The sequence below is a fragment of the Periophthalmus magnuspinnatus genome, chromosome 7 (assembly GCF_009829125.3).
Source record: "Periophthalmus magnuspinnatus isolate fPerMag1 chromosome 7, fPerMag1.2.pri, whole genome shotgun sequence".
Taxonomy (NCBI): domain Eukaryota; kingdom Metazoa; phylum Chordata; class Actinopteri; order Gobiiformes; family Gobiidae; genus Periophthalmus; species Periophthalmus magnuspinnatus.
The window spans coordinates 18,955,478-18,976,752 of record NC_047132.1 but is presented as its reverse complement, the minus strand read 5'-3'; the positions used below and the strand labels follow the sequence as shown (position 1 = coordinate 18,976,752).

General features: G+C 40.1%; 1 protein-coding gene across 4 annotated transcripts in view; it reads left to right on the top strand.

Annotated features, from left to right (window-relative positions):
• The window catches only part of tns2a (tensin 2a), a 48,704-nt gene extending 27,501 nt beyond the window's left edge, over positions 1–21,203 (top strand). For 3 of the 4 annotated variants that reach the window (XM_033970331.2, XM_055222937.1, XM_055222936.1), the window contains exons 4-28: positions 6,358–6,396; positions 6,757–6,798; positions 7,228–7,277; positions 7,710–7,893; positions 8,303–8,353; positions 8,672–8,794; positions 9,927–9,991; positions 10,815–10,898; positions 11,235–11,347; positions 11,552–11,612; positions 11,886–11,961; positions 12,126–12,255; positions 13,163–13,228; positions 13,427–13,543; positions 13,622–15,085; positions 15,393–15,558; positions 15,633–16,558; positions 17,079–17,210; positions 17,328–17,423; positions 17,645–17,722; positions 17,909–17,986; positions 18,106–18,274; positions 18,411–18,479; positions 18,676–18,705; positions 19,390–21,203. In XM_033970331.2, the coding sequence (XP_033826222.1) occupies positions 6,358–6,396; positions 6,757–6,798; positions 7,228–7,277; positions 7,710–7,893; positions 8,303–8,353; positions 8,672–8,794; positions 9,927–9,991; positions 10,815–10,898; positions 11,235–11,347; positions 11,552–11,612; positions 11,886–11,961; positions 12,126–12,255; positions 13,163–13,228; positions 13,427–13,543; positions 13,622–15,085; positions 15,393–15,558; positions 15,633–16,558; positions 17,079–17,210; positions 17,328–17,423; positions 17,645–17,722; positions 17,909–17,986; positions 18,106–18,274; positions 18,411–18,479; positions 18,676–18,705; positions 19,390–19,528 (4,548 nt within the window). In that variant the 3' untranslated portion in view covers positions 19,529–21,203. The remainder of the gene's footprint in view (positions 1–6,357; positions 6,397–6,756; positions 6,799–7,227; positions 7,278–7,709; positions 7,894–8,302; positions 8,354–8,671; positions 8,795–9,926; positions 9,992–10,814; positions 10,899–11,234; positions 11,348–11,551; positions 11,613–11,885; positions 11,962–12,125; positions 12,256–13,162; positions 13,229–13,426; positions 13,544–13,621; positions 15,086–15,392; positions 15,559–15,632; positions 16,559–17,078; positions 17,211–17,327; positions 17,424–17,644; positions 17,723–17,908; positions 17,987–18,105; positions 18,275–18,410; positions 18,480–18,675; positions 18,706–19,389) is intronic. The other variant, XM_055222935.1, reaches the window with a different exon arrangement.
• The last annotated feature ends 72 nt before the right edge of the window (positions 21,204–21,275 follow it).

The following is a 21,275-nucleotide window of genomic DNA, read 5'->3' as shown; positions in this document are numbered from 1 at the left end:
GTAAAGGTCATTGATGACAAATTGTATTCATTCTATATGTGGTGGAACATGCTCAGAGTAGACAATTCTTGTTGCTCCATCTACCCTGCCTATGTCTGCAACATTGTTCTTTTAGCCACATATATTTTTGGTTTGTCCTGGGAGGAGGTGGAAGATGCACTTTTCCATTCAAAACTTCCATCCACATTCCTGTGTTTAGTGTCGACATAACTTTTTGGTGTATTTTTGTTGACTTGCAGCTCCATAACAGGGAATAGCAACCCACTTGATCATTCCTCATGTGACTGTGCGGGCCCCAGCCTCCTCTCAGCTGTCCGACAAAACAGAGGAGAGCTTGATTTCCGGTCTCTGTCAGCTGGAAGTGTGGGAAAGGAGTTTATTGCCTAGAAATTCTTGTTTGACTAAAGACTGTCAAAAGCTTTCAAAATTATTACACCTATGCAGACAAAAATATATAGCATCTTTATAAGTCAAAAACTGTCCAGTCACCTCTAAAACTCCACCTAGCTCGCTCTGCATTCTTCTTTCTGCTGTGGTCCTTGTAAATCCAGAGATTTTGAATAAAAATAAGTAGTTGACTAATAAAAAAAAAAAAAGGCTATTGGCCGATTAATTGGCTAGAAATCTAAAAGACTGCAGTCCTAGAGGAGTCAGTGATGTTTGGTGAGCTGGTTCTATTTAGAGAGGCTTTGATATGATGATAGAGAACGTGTTAGTTTTACTTAAATAATTTTGAAAGTTATAGTGCATTGGAGTTAAGTTTGTCCCCTTTGAGATGGTATTTCTTTACCTAGAATGTCCCACTGTATGGCATTAAACTTATCTATCTTGTATATATTATATTACAGATATCTTACTACTCTACAGTCCCTTGAAAAACATCCATTCTTATTGTGAACGGGGTGACCTGCCTCCCCTCTGATTTGACCTGTAACATGGTCTGGTGGCAAATGCTTAACTTCATGGACATACTATGGAACATTCCAGGCAAAGCAATAACATCTCCATGGAGGTCCATGGTGCAAAAAAATTACTTAGTTTAAGATGCACGATACAATTAACTGTACTGAGTTTGCTTGATAATATTTGCACTAATTAACATTTATTGGTGAAATGGTGAAAATTAACAAGTCTAATCATTACTACACTTTATGTGCCTCCGCTCTGAATGTACCAGGGCCCCCAGGTACTTCCTGTCTGGGGCCCCTCAGTCTCTTGAACACAGGTGTAAAACATCAACAGTGAAGTGACTACTTTAAACTAAGGAATGTTCAGGCCTTGTCTGGGTAATGCAGTTGGCATCTTGTAAATATTTTACCTAAATTTTAGAGAAAAAGGGTAAACATTTTGAAAATCTTTTCACCTTTCCATTTGCATATTTGAATTATATTTTGTTTTGTATTATTATTCCTCTTTTTCTTGCTTTTTGTTTGAGCAGTTGAAGCCAGAAGTTAAACTCAATTCTGTGTCCATGTTTTGAAAATGACCACACCACTTCTAAGTGATGTGATTGGACAAAAACATATCCTATGAGCTTTCAAGGGCTTATTTTCCCATCATTCTCTTGAAGGAAAACTCATGATACATTCTGGTTAGGCCTCTTCTGGTTGCTATGGCGTTGTGTTTGTTGTCCACCTGTTGCATCACTAGTGCTAATCCCCTGGCCTCCTGTGTAATGATCCACTGTTAGCCTGTAGCCTTGTTGTCTCTGCCTCGTTTATGGAGTGTAATGAGCCTGAAGAGTCTTGATGAGATGCAGCTTTCATCACTGTGGCCTCTTAACAGTATTCCATTGAGAGTCAGAGGTATGGTGGCCTAGGGCTGACCCGTGGAGACCTAATCTTATCGGTGAAGGTGGATCAGATGATTGCTGTGTTCATACTTGATTTCCATTGATTGTATTGCAGGAGTTGTGCAACCTTGGATTTGGAAAACTGACAGAGGAGCACAACAGGAACAATGATATTACCAATAACTTGTTTGGGAAAACTATATTGAAAGGAAATAATTTTGAAGCTAGTTCAGTGTAACTGCACTGAACTTTGCCATGCAAATGTCCAGCTTTGTTGCAGGAATAACCCATCTGTGTTCGTGTTTGACTGTTGTACATAAGACTTCAGGGATTCCCCCAAGTTTCCCCGAGTTCCTCACAAACACGCAAAAATGGTTGAGGCTCAGAACTTATCTTGGGCTAAACCAGGACTAAACCAAAACTAGAACGATGCCAAACCAAGTTTACATCAGGACTAATCTCTGCTCAAACCAGGACCAAACCAGAACAAATGTGAATGCACACCTTAACAAGAAAGTGCGTATACATGACTTTATATACTTGAAACATTGAACTGGGAGTTTCTGTTTAATTTGACTTGACTTTATTGGTCCATAGGGGAAATTATTTGATTACCTTTTGCGGTGTTTTTACAGTTCTTATGGGTGATTTTACAATTTTCATAAGTGATATACTCAAATTTTGCATATTTTCAAACAGAGTTTTAATATATTATGATGTATTGCACCTCTTCCAGCTCCACAAAAGGTGACATTCAAAGGGCAGATTGCTTAACCCTTCTCATTGCTACATTCTCCAATTCATTTTCCCACATGTGTGCTCAAACACGGGGGCCGTTCTCACAGTAATAACATACCACAGGGGCTAGCTCATGAGTTAGCCCCTTCAGCCTCTGCTCTTAAGCCATGCGTTGAGAGGCGAGAGCTGGGTCCATTAGCCGTGCCCCTGCATGGGCTTTGATGGCTCAAAGAAAAGGTAAAAGAGTAAAGGAGGATCTAGTCCGGGCAGAGAGGAGCAGGGCAGGGAACACTTTAGAGGTGTAGACATGCTAGGTGGGGTCAGTGAGGGTCACCGCTACTGTGGTACTCACCTGAGAGGAGATGGGAAGTTGAGATTGTGTTTTTGAGCGGAGTAACTATCGATCACTAATTTTGGAATAGTTAGCATATTCACTCAGCTTCGGTTGCTTTTTTACAAGTCCATTTAAAATCCGATAGGTGCATTGTGAAACTTTTCTGGTAGATTGTATACCACCTCCATTGAGATGTTATTGCTTTGCCTACAATGTTCCACAGGCTGACATTATCTTGCATTGTTCAATTTTAGATGTTTGTATTGCTCAAAATACCTCAAAATAACACATTTTACTGTGAACAAGGTCCTTTCTCCACAGATCTGACTTTGCTTGCTGCTGTCTCCATGGAAACAGATATGTTTACTATCATACTGGATATCATTTGATCATTCTAAGCAACACCTACATGAAGGCAAGCTGATCAGAAAGGTGCACTTTAACATCAAATTATGATAAACGAGTTAAACAATATAAGGGCAAATAACAGAAAGGGGCAAATAGAGAAGTAGTGTGAAAGCAAATGATAAAAACATTTACAGTATAAGGGACTGCTAAAATTATGTATGATATTAGTTGTTGTGTCCAGAGCATTTTACCCATAAAAAAATGCAATCATGTTTTGTGTAGCCACCATTAATTAACATTCCTCAGCTATTAAATATAAGGGTAAATGTTCTATTTAAAGAGTTCTAATATTTTAAATGCAATTAGTCGGTCATTTGGTTTTACAACAACACCCATTTTCACTTTCCATCATAGTTAAAAAAACATTAGGAAGCAACACTTCACTTTTCTCTATGCAAACAACAATCTTGACATTCAGATTAGCAGTTTCTGAAGTCATTTATTGTTATTTTAAACCATAACACATCCAGGCTGGCAGTATAAATAAATCCTGAAATCTAAATGGTAGCCGTAAAAATTATATTGGTGGAAGGAGCAAAATAAACCATACTATTGTAAGGGCACTCAGTTGACATGGTAACAGAAGCCCATCAGATATAACGTGTGAAAGATTAGACGTGGTTTGATCAGTTGTTGCCAAGTGTTACCGAGTGGAACAGAGGAAAGGCAGGGTGGAGGCTGTAGCTACAGGAAGGCGGTGCGTCACTGTTGGCCCAAGCACATGGAATCTGTGTGTTTGTGCTGGCTCTGTGGCTCTTCTAGCGGGCACTGTGAGGGGCTGAGGAGAAGAAGAGAGAGAAAGTGGAGGAGAGGGAAAGGCTGACCAAAAGTTATATGTCAGTTTAAATGGTCTACAGAAGTGGTTCTCAAATTTTTCACAATCTGCACTGGAAGGTACTAGGCTTTGTAAGAATCACTGTTATAGTGTCAGACTAAAACAACGTTTAGTCAACCAATGCTGAACAATATTAGGGAAAACTACGAACTAACCCAGGGCTTAACCACATCTAAATCACAGCTATACCTGGAAGATCGGAATTAAAGATCAACTACATAACTTTCCTAGTAGAGAGTCTGCCACCCGTTTGTATCCCCCGCTCACAGTAAGAATGCATGTTTTCAAGGTAGTTGTTTGGCAATAAAAATGTGTAATTGAATGAATGATTAAAAGATGTGTTTAATGCCATGCAAAACAATAAGATCACCATAAAAAGCAGGTGACAGACTCCCCACCAAAAGCTACAATACACCGGGTCTAAAGGACTAGCCGCACAATACAATGGGAATAAACCTGATTGTAAAAGATACTTGATTTTGGTAGTTATGAATTGGTATGGAATTTTCTTCATGGGCTTGCAGTTTTAGTAAACATAGCAAATCTTTATCTGTAGTTGCTGTAGTCATAACAAAGACTAAGGCGCATCTGGACTCCTTCAAGACTGCCCTTATCCAAGAAGTTCCAGAACGTTCACATTTTCTGGTTGCATTTTCCTACAATAGAACCACATCCATTATGAGTTATATGGGCTAGCTTTCAGTGAGCACTGCACAAACCGAGGACCACAGCTACAAAGAGGCATTTGCTGTCAGTCCGAATCCAAATGTGCGGTTTTCCCAGGATTTTCTCAATGACTCCAAGATGCCTTCAGGGCTGTAAACTACACTGTACATTTCAACATCAGGAGATATTTGGGGAAAGTACAAGTTTATGCAAGAGACGTTTTTATTGATTTGTTACTCAAACGAAAGTTATTATTCCTGTCTTCAATTTTTAATCTCATTGTTTTGAAAAAATAGCTGGTAATGTAGAGGAAGTAGATTGTAGCTTAGATCATTGAAATTGCCTCATCCCTTTGTGTATGGTGCCAGACATGTCACTCAATCACTACATTAGCTATTATTTAATAGTTTAATACTTTTAATAGTGCCATGTTGTTACATCATTTTCATACTGTATTTCAATACTGAGGAAATGGTTAAAATAGCAGTTTTATTATGTTACTAGTTAGATTATTCTAAACCTATTCAGTAAAGGTCCATCTTTGTCCTATAGATGTGTTTGTACAAATATCTAGTTTGGATATTAGTTTCCGTTAGATTTTTATCTGTTTATCAATTTTGTCACAACCCTAAGTGTCATTTTAATCAGTTAATCAGTAGTATTCAGGCTCTAAAACAAGACAAAAGACATATAAATAACTAAATCAATACAAAATGTTATACAGTACAACTATTTTCTCCAAAGCATGTGTGCAGCTTGTATCCTTTAGGGCGCTGTGTACTTCCTGTTTTCGTCTAAACAACATACACATGCTGAGGAACACTGGTGCATGCACATGTGTGTTGAGTTATCAGATATTCACTTCCTCTGGACACAGTTCACTGCCCTGTGCCACCAGCCAATATGAGAATCAGCTGTAGGTCTGTCCACTGCACATGTGGATGACCATTTTTCAACTTTCCATTTTAAAGTTCAGCTGGATTTGCACTTACTCTCCACCGGTTTGAGTACTTTTACAGATAAAGGTTTATGTATTTCTCATTCTGCAGCTCTTAAAGATGCCATTATCAAGGTTTAGCCCCATTATGGACACAAAAAGCTGCTTCACTAAACTGTGTGAATTATTATCCTAATCTTGGATTGACAGCTTGCCCAGAAGACGGTGACCAATTGAGCTAACATTTTATGCACTTCTCTATATACAGTTCTTTATCCAAAAGTTTACAATTTATAAATGAGAAAAGATTATTACTTATTAGCAAATAAGTAATGCAAATAATTATTTATAATACATTGCAACAAAATAGTGTAACAAATACTGTAACATGGCTTAAGTAGTTACCAAGATTTACAAGACAATTGTGTTCATTGACATTAAAATAGCAAGAATATACAGAATACTCCATCCACAGTACAGACAGTTCCAATCTTATGAACTTACTGTCCTTTTGTTAGAGTCCAGAAAGCATTTTGTACACCAAATATACTGTCTATGTTGTTTACCGCCTCCGAATACTAAATACAAAATCACAGAAATGAGCACATTATCTCATGTTTTTATTGTCTGCCTCTTGTGTGTTACAGGTGACCTCAGGTTGCATCCCTGCTCCATCCAATGACTTGGTGAGCTTATTTTCCTCAACAGTCTTCAGTACAAACAGACTTCCCCGTGTTTATCCAAAGTGTTAATTCCCAAACAGCAATGTGGTTCCTTCCTGGTGAATTGTTCCGGAAAGCCGAGCCTTCAGCTGTGGCTTGTCTCCTGGAGTTTTGCTGGACCTCATGCATGTTTCTGTTGCCATATAAAGTTGCCATGTTTGTTATAGTGTGTGTTGAATTAACTGCTCTTCCATTGCTTCCTCTTCATCTCTGAACTCTTGCACTCTTGCTCACCTTTGACCTACTGATCTTCCTGTTGTCATACACTGAATATTTTATTTATATTTAATATTATTTCCTTTTTCATGTTTTCTGTTTCTGCAGCAACGAAGAGGAACTGCTCCTTCTCGACAAATCCAGCACATGGTGAGCACGACATTTACAGCAGTATACATAGTAAATGCTGAAGATTTTGTCATATAATGAACTAAATTTAATAAATATTTAAGTACACAACTCCTGTAGCATAATAGAAAGTTACTGTGAGACTACAAAGATATTACAATAATGTAGCATTGTTAGATTATTAATAATTGGTGGCACGGTGGCTGAGTGCTCATTCTTCACAGCAAGAAGGTTCCATGTTCAGGTCACCCGGGCCTTCCTGTGTGCATGTTCTCTCCTGGTTTGGGGTTTCCTCTGGGCATTCCTCTGGGATAATAAAAGTGTATCTTATGTTATATTAGTGTAGTGTATGTCACTTTGAAACACTATTATTTTAGAGGCATAACGTGATACTGATGAATCCAGTTAGTACATACTCTGCAGTTTCTTATTATTGTATTTTTATTGCAGGGGTCCACCAAGTCTCTGACCTATACCAAACAGAGGAACACTCTGCCGAGGTAAAGGCCACCTCAGTCACACACTTATCCCTCTAATATATAAGCATTATACATCTCTTGATGGCATAATTATCGTAATAACATTTAAAGCGCATATCACGCCTTATTCCTGTTTATAATCCAATGTGTTCTCACAGTCCATGGTCATCTCTTTTTTGCTGTTTCTACCAGATTTAGAATTGACCATGTGACGGATCAAGTTAATTTATAATCTGACCTACTTGTCACGCATATCTAAACTTATATTATTTTAATTTATTTTTATTGTACATTTGATTTCTTTTTCTTTTTATTAATGTAAAACCCCACAGTGGCTACACAGTTGTCTAGAATTACTTGTTCGTCAAACTACATTTTCCACCTTGCTGTGACTTTGCGTGATTGAATGACCTATATGCACTTATCCCTTCTGCCTCATTGCTCCCTGTGTAGGAGCTTTAGTGTGGACCGTGTGATGGAGAGGGTCATGGAACGCCACTATGATTTCGACCTGACATACATCACCGAGCGGATCATCTCGGTGTTTTTCCCGCCAAAGCTGGAGGAGCAGAGGTACCGCCTGAACCTAAAGGAGGTGGCAGCCATGTTGAAGTCCAAACACCAGGACAAGTTCTTGGTAAGAGCAGACAAACAGTAATTAGTGCAGCTTTCACAACACACTCCTGTTTATTTAAAGATGTGTTGCACAAGTGAGTGGAAGAATTGTGTAGCATTGAAACCACATGTAAGTATGGAGACATAATAAGCGGGTGTTTTTTTGGTTTTGGACACGCCTTGAAAGAGCGAGGTTAAAGGGTGGCTCTTACTGTAATCTGTCACTTTGTGTTGGGCCCCTGTCAGATCTTCCATTTAGATTAAGATGATTTGCATTGTTTAAGGCTTACAAGACCTTATCCTGACTCTTTGTGAGTTCAAATGGAAATTGTTGTTGAAATTGATAATTTAAACGTTGCTCCTACTGTCTATGTTTAGAATTTATACTTAAAAATAGCAGAATATGATAAAATGACTTATTTTCATTCTAGTTGCTGAATCTCTCTGAAAGACGCCATGATATCAGCCGCATCAACCCAAAGGTACACGCTTCTACTCTCTGTCCAGATCACACTTTTGGTCTTTAACTTTTAGACTATTTTAAAACAAATATCATCGGCCACATCAGATGACATAATAACCACAGTGCGAAACATACAACATTGCATTACGATATCATTAAACTTTATTAACTTTATTATTAGCCTTAAAAATATTGAGGTGTCAACAGACATGCCTATGAAATAAACTAAATATACAAAATCATAGTTCAAGCTTGAGTCCAGTGATGACAATGTAGTAAAATGATACAGAAATGTATTATCAATAAAGATATGATTATGTCTTTTGTCTTCCGCTAGGTGCATGACTTTGGCTGGCCCGACCTGCACGCTCCCCCTCTGGATAAGATCTGTGCCATATGTAAAGCCATGGAGATGTGGCTGACCTCTGACCCCCAGCATGTGGTGGTCCTGCACTGCAAGGTCAGATTTCACACAATTTACCCATTCACTTTTACAATGTGGCACAGTATATGGAAATGCTGTATGTTGTGCCAAATATGTTACTCACTTACCCAATCTATTCCGAGCATCCTAATTATTCACTGTTTATAAGTTTGTAAGGGTGTTTCACAACAGGCTAGAGTGGAATTTTGCTGTCACAACGCTGCTATTAACAACTAGCATATTAACAGCGTTTTTCAACAAACGACAACAAAAATACTTTATAATTGGATAAAGAAAGTGCACATCAGTTCTATTTTGACCCTAAGTGCTGCTTTTTCAATATATCTGTACAGGGGCAAGATAAGATTATTACCTAACAGAAAATGAGTTACAGCCCCTTTAACAATGCAGTTGAACCACTTTTGCAAAGTAAGCAAAGATAATACAATATTTTTTCTTAATTTATAGATTTGATTAAGGATAAAATATATAAAATCAATATGCATTCAAAAACCCTCATTGCCAAAATCTTAAGTTATGAAACATGTCAAAAATTGCAGTCAATTGCTTTATTATTCATGCATTTAACCCACAGATTACAAAGTTATAAAAACATTAGCATTTCCAATTGCTGTCACACTATAACCATCAAACACTGCATCTCAGCTCTCATTCCTTTGTGGATGTATTATTTATTGTTTTGAGGGTTTGGGGGATTTAAATACTAAAGCAGACTTCTGTGGTGGACTTGGCTTCCAACACATTCCAGCTTGACCAGTACTTTCCCAGCTGCGGGTCGCGCAAGCAAAGGAATAAACATGAATGGGGACTCTATTAGGGGTAATACAAGCTGTAATTTGTGCTTAGTGCGCCTGCTAAGAGCTAACTGGGATCCTATTGGGAAGCAGAGGCTGGAATGTCTTAGGAATGTGTCAGGAAGTTTAGGGAAAAACACCAAAGGGAATTTCTTAATTCGCTCCATGCACTCACATGTTTATCTGCATTGTGTGATTGTATAATAAAAATAAAAAATGAAACCTACTGTGCCCACAGAACTATCAACTTTCAAGCATTAGTGTGTTCCTTCAAATACAGAGCCTGAGGAGGAAACCAAAGCCAATTTCATGGTCTCTTATATGCGTTTTGTGATGTCATGTTTTCCTTTCAGGGTAACAAAGGTAAAACAGGAGTGATCATCGCTGCCTACATGCACTACAGCAAGATCTCTGCTGGGTGAGTGTTCAAGACCACTTGTCCATAGGACTAAGATTTGTTTGCAGATGGTTTAAAGGTGCACAATGTAACATTTCTGGTGGAGAGTATGGGACTTCTATCCCAAACATTAATTTATTCAAATCTAAATACCTAAATATGCTAAAAGATACCTTGAAAAACATGCATAATTACTGTGCATAGGCTTACCTTTTCACAGATCTGACCTGTAAGTTGGCCTGGTGGCGTGGGCTACTGGTATCACCTGCTCCTGCTTGTCTCTTGGAGACAGAGAATTTTAACAAGTTTAACAGTAACACAGAAACAAGCAAATTAAATTATTTGTCATTATTTTCAATTAGAACTTGGTTGTGGACAGTAACAGCTCAATGTGAAGACTGTAATAAATAAAATGAATGATTATTTTTATTAAATTAACCATATGGTGCTCCGAGAGTGAGGGCGGAAGATTGATGTGGACAAAACTAATTATATAATGCCATTATCTTTTACCAAACAAATCAATGTTAATGTATGCCTTAACCCACCCATACTACCCCAGGCTGCACGCCTCAATATTAAAAATTACCTAGTTATTCCCTCGGGCTCAATAAAGTATCTATGTATTTATTCATCTATTTGATAATGGTATGAAAGTATTATGTTCCCAGTTGCTATTATCAACACAGATTTTTGCTTAGACTTAGATGGGCTGAGTTCCCTGGAGTTTGCCAGAATCCTGGTCTATCCTCCTGTCACACAGCAGCTATATCCTCGCACTGTACAGGCATACACAAAGGGCTATCCTTGCTTTATAAATGTGTGTGTTTGTTTTGATTCACAGGGCAGACCAGGCACTCACTACTCTGGCCATGAGGAAGTTCTGTGAAGATAAAGTGTCCTCCTCACTACAGCCGTCCCAAAACAGGTACAGTATGCTGTCAGGCATTGGCTCATGCATATTACATAATCCCTTTTACCATGCAATTGCTTATATTTTTCATAAATCTGAAAATCTTGAGTGGGGAATTTACATAAACAATTTTAAATTGAATATTATATCTTTCACATGGTGAAAAGTACTCAAAATAGCACCTATAAACAGAAAGTTCAAACTAATGGATAATATTTTATCTGTTATCCAAAGTTCATGAGTTATGTTTAGTTGATATTATCCAACCTCCACAAACAACATACAAAACTGAAACTATAGAAAACTAATCATTAGCTTTCTATTTACTAATGCTATGGTTTGTTTCATCAGATACATATATTATTTTGGAGGTCTTTTGTCTGGAGCCATTAAGATGAACAGCAGCCCTCTCTTCCTCCACCAAGTCCTCATCCCCTCTTTGCCCAACTTCCAGGGAGAAGGAGGTCGGTCCAAAATTGCTATGCAAACAATATGCGCCTTTCTTTTGGCTGATAAATATGTATAAGACTCTATGTTTCCCTCCTCGTCTCACAGCTGACCCAGTGCCTTTGCCAACACAATCGCTCTGTTTATCTTTAATCTGCTGATCGGGGGCAGTCAGCGCATTCCTCCACATGCCCTCAATGTCTGTCCATGTTTCTCTCCAGGTTACTTCCCGTTCCTGAAGATCTACCAGTCAATGCAGTTGGTCTACACTTCAGGCATTTAGTAAGTCCTCCCTCTAAAGATGGATGTCCCAGAGGCTGTGGGTTTTTTGGCTATGACAAAGTCTAATTTACAAGGAGTAATGGGCGGAGAAGCATGATACAATGAAAGCTTTATCCACTAGAGAGTATTCAGTTTGATAAAGTCATCCTTATATTTAACCATTTGATATCAGAAATCACTAGAAATTGCAATCAAGAGTATGTCAGTGTGTTCCTGTAATACATCCTATCATTCCATAAGCTTATCTGATCTTGTTCGTTCTTGTCTGTGCAGTAACCTTCACGGCACTGGCGGCAGGAGGCTGTGTGTGACTGTGGAGCCAGCTTTGTTACTGAAGGGAGACATCTTGGTCAGTTCACATCAGATGGATGGATAATGGATAATGATTGCATAATCCAAGGACATTTACTGAATTCATCATTTCAAATACTAGACAAATATTATTTGGATAATTTTATTTGAGATAAATGGTTTTTAATATGTGTTGTTGTTCTCCTTTGCTGCCCCCTGTAGGTGAAGTGCTACCACCGCAGAGCACACACTCCGGACAGAGACACAGTTTTCAGGCTGCAGTTCCACACATGCACCATTCACGGGTCACAGCTGTGGTTCGGCAAAGGGGAGTTGGATGAGGCTTGTACGGGTAAGTTTTGGAGTTAGAATATTTTTTGCTTGGACTTAGTTATTTGATAAGTTTGTTTTTTTTTCAACAAAAATTTGCAAAAAAAATGTGCTTGAGTGTCTTTGTATCAGATACTAAGTAAATGCACTATAAAACTGTCTAACCACAAAAAGGCAGAAATATTACTTTAAACCTTGCTTTGAAATGTGATTTGATTCTTAATGAGTTCTTATTGTAGCTTGAGAATTGGTTTATATTTTGAGTGCATCTAGTCTTTTTCTTTTACAGTGGATCGTAAATGACATTGCTATGATTTATAGTGCCACTTAAACATTTAATTGTGATAATGACAATGGCTGCTTGATGATATGTACTGAAATGTAATGAGAGGAGGCTGCCTTCATAACAGTGTGTCCCCTGGCTCTCTGGACAAATTAAATCTCCCTCTGCTGCAGCTAAATCTGCACTCCTTGGACATAATGAGTGCCCTCCGGGGGTTAGCATAGAGAAAAAGACTTATACTGTATTTATAATACAACTGTCCCAAAGAGACTCTCCAGTGATGGTCTCAAGTTTAACACTGTAATAGATGTGTTCATTACCTCATTTCCTTGTTGGTTTCACTTTCTGCAAACCACCATTGCCAGCTGGATGGCAAATACAGTTGTGTGCAGCGAGTAATGCACAGATCAGACCTTCTCCAAACATCTGTGGAAGACATTAGAGTTTGTTTGAAATATTGTAATAGAAACTACATGTGATGTCTTTGTCGGGGATGTAACTTAAACACAGGGTGGTCACCTTTAAATCTACATTTTACTGTATGTAGTGTTTTACATAGAAAGTGTACCAGATCATCTTACATGGGAGTCTTTGAGGAAAGCTAATGTCCAAATGATTTAAAAATGTTAAATTATTGTGTGAACAGATGAGCGTTTTCCATCTGACGCCACAGTGGAGTTTGTCTTCTCCTCTGGACCAGAAAAGACCAAAGGTGATTTCACTTGTACTTTATATTTATATTGACTCAAACTACATACAGTTTAAAAACACAACCAGCAGTTTCCGTAGGTGAACCTGCGGAAAGATCATTACCGGTTCGGTCTTGCCCTCCGGGTTATCTTGACCGTTACAAGACCCCGTTTCATTTTTTTTCACCTCTGTGTTGTTAATTATAATCTATTTTGAGCAGGCCGTGAGTACCATAAGAACGACCCAGCAGTGACAGTGGACTACAACACTGGAGACCCTGTGGTCAGGTGGGATTCTTATGAGAACTTCAATGAACGCTACCAGGACAGTTTGGAGGGTAAAAACTGACTCCTGCACATTCAGTTTATTTGCTTAGTAATATAAATAGCTTAAACGTACATTATTTTTTTCCCAGATATTGCCCACACCAGAGGTCCTCTTGACGGCAGCCTGTATGCCCAGATTAAGAAGCGAAAAGGGGCGGAGTCTGGATCTCTCATCTCAACCAATGGCAGCAGTCCAGGGGCGGGTATTATTGACGAACGAACCAGTCATCTCATCTCCCACAGCTCTGACTCTGGCCTCTCCGCACACTCCAGCCATTTGAATCAGTCTTGCCTGCACCAAGAAGACCCCGTGCCCCACTCTCCTCCACCCCCCACCCGTCAGGAACAGGAGGAGCTGGAGAGGCTGTTGGGAGGGATCGAGGGGCGAGATGGCGAGCGTGAGACAGCCATTTTGGACGATGGAGACTCTTTACCCCCCTCAGAGAGGAATGGCACTCTGTTGAGTCGCTCTTGTTCTTGTCGGGATGGGTACCGCTCGCAGCGCTGTGCCGAACCGGGCTGTGACCGTACCCTGCTCATGCCAAACGGATACTGTCTGGACCGAGCACCTGGGACCAATGGCCATCTTGGAGCCACCCCCTCAGCTAGCTCTCCTTCCTACATGGATCTATATCAGCACTACTCCCCCCACACACACCAGTCCTTACCACCTCCTGACCTGGTCTGGGACAGGCAGACTGGGCAGCATTACAAACACAGATCGTGTTCTGAAACATCTCGTCACATGTGCTGCCCTGCTCCAGATCTGGCCCCTCATCACCATAACTATTCACATCACCGTCCCTGTTGTCCAGACGACCAATACTCACCCTACCACCACGCCCCTTCGCCACACAGCCACCCACACCATTCCAAAATCAGTCCAACGTACCATGATTTGATACTCATGGATGGCCCATCACATGCTAACTGTCCGTGTCGGGATTGTGCAGTGAGGAGAGAGGATTCATACCACACAATGAGGATGGAACGTGGAGATAGTTTTCACTGGGACAGGGAGGCGGAGCTGCAACAGAGAGAGGTGGGGCTTAGGAGGACAAGGGAGGCTGATATTCAGAGAGGGTCCGATCTCCGCTGGGACAGAGACCCACGGCGAGCACGGGACATGTCTTTTCACTGGGACAGAGACACAGAATGGGAGCGAGATAGAGAAGCAGAGTACTGGCATAGGAGGGCCACCGTAGCCTCTTATGGCCCACAGTCCCATGATCTACCTGCGTTTTCATTTGACCCGCTGCCGTCCGGTCACCCTGCTTACCCTGAGGCGTCCCGCTCTCACGCACACTCCCACCTGGACATGAAGTACAGCAGCAGTAGCAGTGGGTACCAGACACCCCGCCAGGTGTGCCTGTGCTCACCCTACCAGCCCTCCCCATCAGAAAGCAGGGGGTACGCCTCCGGGTACCAGTCTGAATCCACATCCCCGCTTCCCCCTTCCTCCTCTGTAACAGGACATTGTAATCACCATGGTAATGGGACACATCACTGCCCTGAGTCCCAGCACCAGACATACCCATCTGAGTCACACACTGGTGAGTCACGCTAAACAGGCTGAATTTTTAACAATGGGACCTTTTAGATCAGATCACTATCTGCATGTAAAGGTTAAAAGCCCTTTGTTTTTGCCAAGAGCCGGGACACAGAATACAGAATGTGACATCCTGGGACAAGGCTTCCAATAACAATCAAATAGTCAAAATTGGTATTTGCTGTTCTCCAGATACATCACATTGATTGATTTAAAAGTTCTGTATATCTTTGATATGGGTTATGTAATACATTCTATATTATATCACTCCCACTGTCCATCAATTCTTCTAAACACTTTGTACTTTGCAGATGGCTTGCGTAGTTCCAGTGAGAGTGTGGGCTGGAGGGAACATCTTTCTCATGGCTCCTTTAAAAGGGTTCACAGAGATGCCCATCCTGCCTGCTCTACTCCATCCGACATGTCAGGGCCTTCTACACCTGTCCACACCAGCAGTCCACTACGCAACCAAGAGAGGTAAATATTAGATTGGAAGTGGCCTTTTTATACCCAGTGGATCTTCATAGTAAAAATCACTTTATTTTTCTCAGTCCCAGCAGTAGAGAGTATGAGATTCGGACCACAGACATCATTGGCAGTGATTGTGAGAGCTCTAGCCCCCACGATGAGCCTCACAGCGGGGACAACACTCCAGCGGAACCTCCGCTTAATCAGGGAAACAGCACAGAACCTTCACATAGCCAGGAGAACAGCACCAGCCCCTCCTTTACAGAGCAAATTAAAGACTGTACTACACCAGCTGTGTCCACACACACAGAAAGCCAAATCACAGAATTGAACCCACCAAACAGCCCACCCTCTCCGGTCCATGCTTCCCCTGCCCCAGATATAACCCCTTCCCCACCAACTGAGGCCGCTGTGCAAACTCAGCCTCAAAGCCAAAATCATACTAGATTCGTGAATGGAGTGAACAGCTCTTCTTCAATCCTAGATTCCCAAAAACCCACTACTCCCAATTCTCCCATATCTAACCATTCCAATAGTATGGAGGGCTCCCCTATTTCTGAAAGTCCTGTCCCTGGTTTTGCCACGTTAGGTCGAAAACTCATGCTCTCTGAGCCCCACCACCACCCAAACCACGGGTCCCCTCCCCATCACCATCATCCTGGTACTTTAGACCGACGACCATACTACCCCAACCACAGTCAACAACAGCACCATTCCAACTACTCCACCATCTCCATACCCCTGCCCCACCCTCAGCCTCCTCTGCCCGAGAAGAGGCACACTCCAGCCCAAACCAGTCCCCTGAGCGATGGTGGAGTGGGTGGTGGTCCCAGGCAGTCAGTTGGGAGCCAGCACCATGTGACTTTTTCGCCCACTGTAGGGGAAATAGCGCCACCTACAGGACAAAATGAAGGATCTGCAGAGATGGAGAACAGCACCAGGGTCAGTGTGAAGTTCGTTCAGGACAGTTCACGGTTTTGGTACAAGCCGGGAATCTCCAGAGAACAAGGTATCATTCTGCATGAACTCATTGTAGATTCTGATAAATAGTATCTGTAAAACTTAAAGGAGACATATTATGCAAAATCAAATTTAATGAGCTTTGATCCTTGTTATATATCCCTCATCATTAGCTTACTCAAAGTTGAATTTTGTTTAATTCATGAATGTTTGAGTAATCCTGTATTGTCCTGCATTTGGGGCTCAATTGAAGAAAATCTGTTTTCATCTGCCCATAATCTGTTCACATTCCTCTTTTTAGGTGTAATTTTCTTTTAAAGACTCTTTTAAAGACATTTTGGTTATTTTTTGAGAGTTCAGATTTTTAGTTCAGCAGTTTTGAACACAAAATCGTGGTTTCACTTCTATTATTAGAATTGTTCTGTTTATCAATGTTACAGTTTACATTGAACAAACCAAATTGTGATCTACTTATGTTATAGTTCAATACCAAGTACCAGGAAAAAGCATGTTTTCTTTAAGGAAATAGAAAAGACCTGCATCTAAATAGTAACTTTCGACTCTTGCAGCAATTGCAGCTTTGAAGGAGAAAGAGCCTGGAACCTTCCTGATCCGGGACAGTAACTCTTTCCAGGGCGCATACGGACTGGCCCTGAAGGTGGCCACACCTCCAGCCAATATCAACAACCACAGCAGCAAAGGTGCACATACTGTTAAGCCTTATACTTTTACTCACTTGCACAGTAAAGTTACGGAGTGTACTTTGTATATATCTTTGATGACTTCTGAAATGATTTTGAAATCTTGAATGTGTGCAGTGGGTGACCCCCTGGAGCAGTTGGTCAGGCACTTTCTCATAGAGACCGGGCCACGAGGAGTCAAGATTAAAGGCTGTCAGAATGAACCATATTTTGGTAAACCACATTTATAGATTTTCATTTCTTTTCAGTTTCAAATTTTTGGGCCTTTGTGGACCTCTTGTGGTTCATTTGTTAATTGTAATTTTAGACAAATTATTTTTATATTCTTAAATATTCTTTTATATTCTTTAAGCATGTGGACTAAATAAATACACAATTAAAATAGAAATGTGAACAATGTAATATGTACACCTACTCATGTGTACATGTTTCAGGGAGTCTTTCTGCATTGGTGTACCAGCACGTCATCACTCCCATCTCTCTGCCCTGCGCTCTCCAGATCCCAGAGAAGGGTCTGTATATGACACTTTGAAAATAATAACAAGATCAATAGAACAACAAATAGTGACTTTGAAAGGCCCTGTTCTGCTATTATAGTATTATTAATGATAACTACTAATTTGTTTTGGATATCGTAATTTCATCATATTTATATAGTTTAAGCCTTAAATTTAAAGCTTTTTACTCTGTGTTGTCAGAACTCACTGGAGAGTTACAGGAGGCGCCCCCAGTGGCTAACATCAGCACTGCAGCCGACCTGCTCAAACAGGGAGCCGGTAAGAACTGAAGAAGACCTGCATATAAAATACATTTTTAGCTAATGAGACTTAGAGGTATCAAGAACTGTGTTAAAACACGCAAAAATATGCTAAGTTAAAATGATGTTTCTCTTCAGCCTGTAATGTGCTATACCTGAACTCGGTGGAGACCGAATCTCTTACTGGCCCCCAGGCCATCGCCAAGGCAACTGACTCCACTCTGAGTCGAGCTCCCCGACCCCCTGCCACAGTGGTCCAGTTCAAAGTGACATCCCAAGGCATCACTCTCACCGACAGCCAGAGGCGGTATGAGACCAAAACATCCCTACCTCACAACTCATCTCTATGCATCAGCTAATGCTCCATCCAAATCATATTTACTGTATAATCAAAAGTCCAGGATAAGTCATAACTTCTTTTGCTTCTATTGTTTCTGCTGTAGAGTGTTCTTTCGACGACATTACCCAGTCAACAGTGTGACATTCAGCAGCCTTGACCCCAAAGACAGACGGTATGTGGGTACAAAAGAGACAGAGCCATGACTAACCCCGGCCCAGTGAATGCACCCCTAGTGCATCAGCTGCTGTCAGCATGTCTGAATGTTGTGAATATATGATATGATTGTTTATAGTGAGTGAGTTCTGTTCTGAAGCATGTTGGCTGCTGCTGCACGTGTCTGAGCCTGTCTGTTCTCTCTCTGGCTGTAGGTGGACTAACTCCGACAACACTACTGTTAAGTAAGTGCTCCCAGTTTAGTGACTTAATTTGAAGAATAGACATGGGCTATAGAACAGTATGAGTCTGTGCATGGCTTTGGACAAAATAGAAGATAGTAATGTCTATATCCTCTTGAGACATGGAATAATATCAAACTCTCAGAGTACTTGAATGTGGGGAAACAAGGTTCTTTTTAAGGCATGTAGGCTTTATTTGACAAGACAGTTCAGCATGAAAAGGGGGTGAAGTCCAGGGAGTGACAGGAGGCTGCAATCAAACCTCTTGTCCAAAGTACAGGACCAACATTGGAAATTGGTGGATTGTTGCAGTTTGCTCTGAAGAGAAGACTCTATTCTAGACAAGTTAAGCACCATGTGATAAGGGAAGTCTGGTCTTTGTTGGAGAAAGTGCAATGTATCTTTAGGCGTGTTTGTACATAGATTAAATATGATGTTCATATTTTAGTATTAAAGATAATGAGTTGGATAATGGCGATTAAGATAGACCAGATGTGTATCCTTGCAATTAGAGATATGAGCAAGTACAACATGTTCACTATAGAGGACAAAAGTTCACTTCTGTGTCTCTAGGAGGATATTAGACTTATTACATAACTCCTCTGCAGCTATATTTATCCCCAGACTGTCAGATACAGACAGTGTGGGACTAAATGTATACTTTTGTTATCTACACTTCCTCCACAGAGTTTTTGGATTTGTTGCCCGTAAGCCGGGAAGCCAAGGGGAAAACGTGTGCCACCTGTTCGCAGAGCTGGACCCGGAGCAGCCCGCTACCGCCATCGTCAACTTCATCAACAAAGTCATGCTCGCTCAGAGGAGATAGAACCAAACAGACAGACATGCAGCATCGTATGTCAGTAAAATGTAAAATGTGTGCTACAGAAGAGCACAATCAGAAGGTCAATATGTCATGTATAAAAACCACACTGCAGTGCATTATATAATATTTAAAGACACGTCAGTTTTTGTCAGCTGTCCCTAGTTTGGAGAAGCAGAAAGCTAGCAAAGATACAGGCTTGCTTCAGGTTGTGTGTGGTTACCAATAGAGCCACAGATATGTATTGCAATCCCAAGTATTTATTTGTGATTATACCTTTTCTCATAAAACACTAAAAACAGATTATGGGTTATTATAATCAGATGATTAAATTATCAAAGGTATACAGTAGTGTCACGATGCTATTTTTTTTTTCCCCCCGATTACTCAATTTCAATACTAATGAATAGGCTCAATACCGATTTTCTCGCATTATCATTTTAAAACCTTTTTTAAGACAATAGATTATACCATGTGGTCTTACACTAGCGTTGAAAAAAACTCAAGATGAAACTGTTCAAGAAAGGTCAGGTTTTATCCAGTTATGTGACTTTTTTCAATACTTGTTTAACTGAGTATTTAGTTTCAATACTAGTTTTAGTATTGATTAGTATCTAATATTCGATTCTTTTGACAACCCTAATGTACAGTAGTAAATCTAATTATATCAAACCGGTAGAAGAAAAAGTACCATAAAAATATATCAGTTATCCAGATTAAAAGTAAAACGATGTTTTGTTCAAATTTGCTTTTTTACTTGCTGGATTTGCAGTATCTCGAGTTCACTTAGTATCCATGTTCCTGTCTGCTTCTCTAAAAACAGGCTGTACTCAACTGTTCAAGTATTCACTATTCACAATTAACTGTGAACCATACCTTTTAGTTACTGTAAAAGATAATCCATGTTGTTTATAGTTCTTCCAGTCTACCTAGTCTACTCATGGAAGCTGTTATGATGTTGGTTCAATGCACTGTTTAAAGACAAGTCTCAAAAACTCAAAGATTCTGACAGCACCAAACACGTGTAAGAAATCTGAGTTTGTTGGAGCTGATGATGTAATTTCTATATTCTCTCTTTTTCTCTCATTCCTAACACTGCCAAACAGAAAAGACAATCCTCTTTATATTGGCTACCAACAAAAGTTGAAACTAGATCCTGGAAATGTTCAAGGACTGCGAATAACCAGTTTTATCTGACCATACATTATTGGTGTGGAGGGAATTTCTGTACAGATGAAGTAAGCTTTTGTTACGTCCATTTGCAGGGTATAAACAGGTGATTTAAATAAAAGGCAAGTGTATGAGGACAGACATACATGCTTTACTAGAGCAGAACCTGAAGGCCCAACAGAAACGTGTGTACTTACCAAAGACAAAGCACTATTGTGATATTAATAAGCTTATATTCAGCTATATTTTTGTACTTATGCTTATATGTGACTATGCATTTAGTGGATGAGCCCTAGACAGACTAGTATCACAGCCATAATATATTAAGTTGTATCTGCGCCATTATAATAACGTTAGTAATATATTTCACATGCAGCTATAGAAGTTTATATGTCGAGTCATAAAGGAAGTATTCGAAGAGTATGATATTTTGTATGCAACTATGAAGACATGTATTAAAATGAAAAAAAATATGGTACCACATGTTTAAGAGTCTGTCATTGCAAATAAGATTACATATACACTGGTGGTTCTAGTTTTATTATCAGCCCTTTAATGAAAACAAAATAAAATTAAATATATA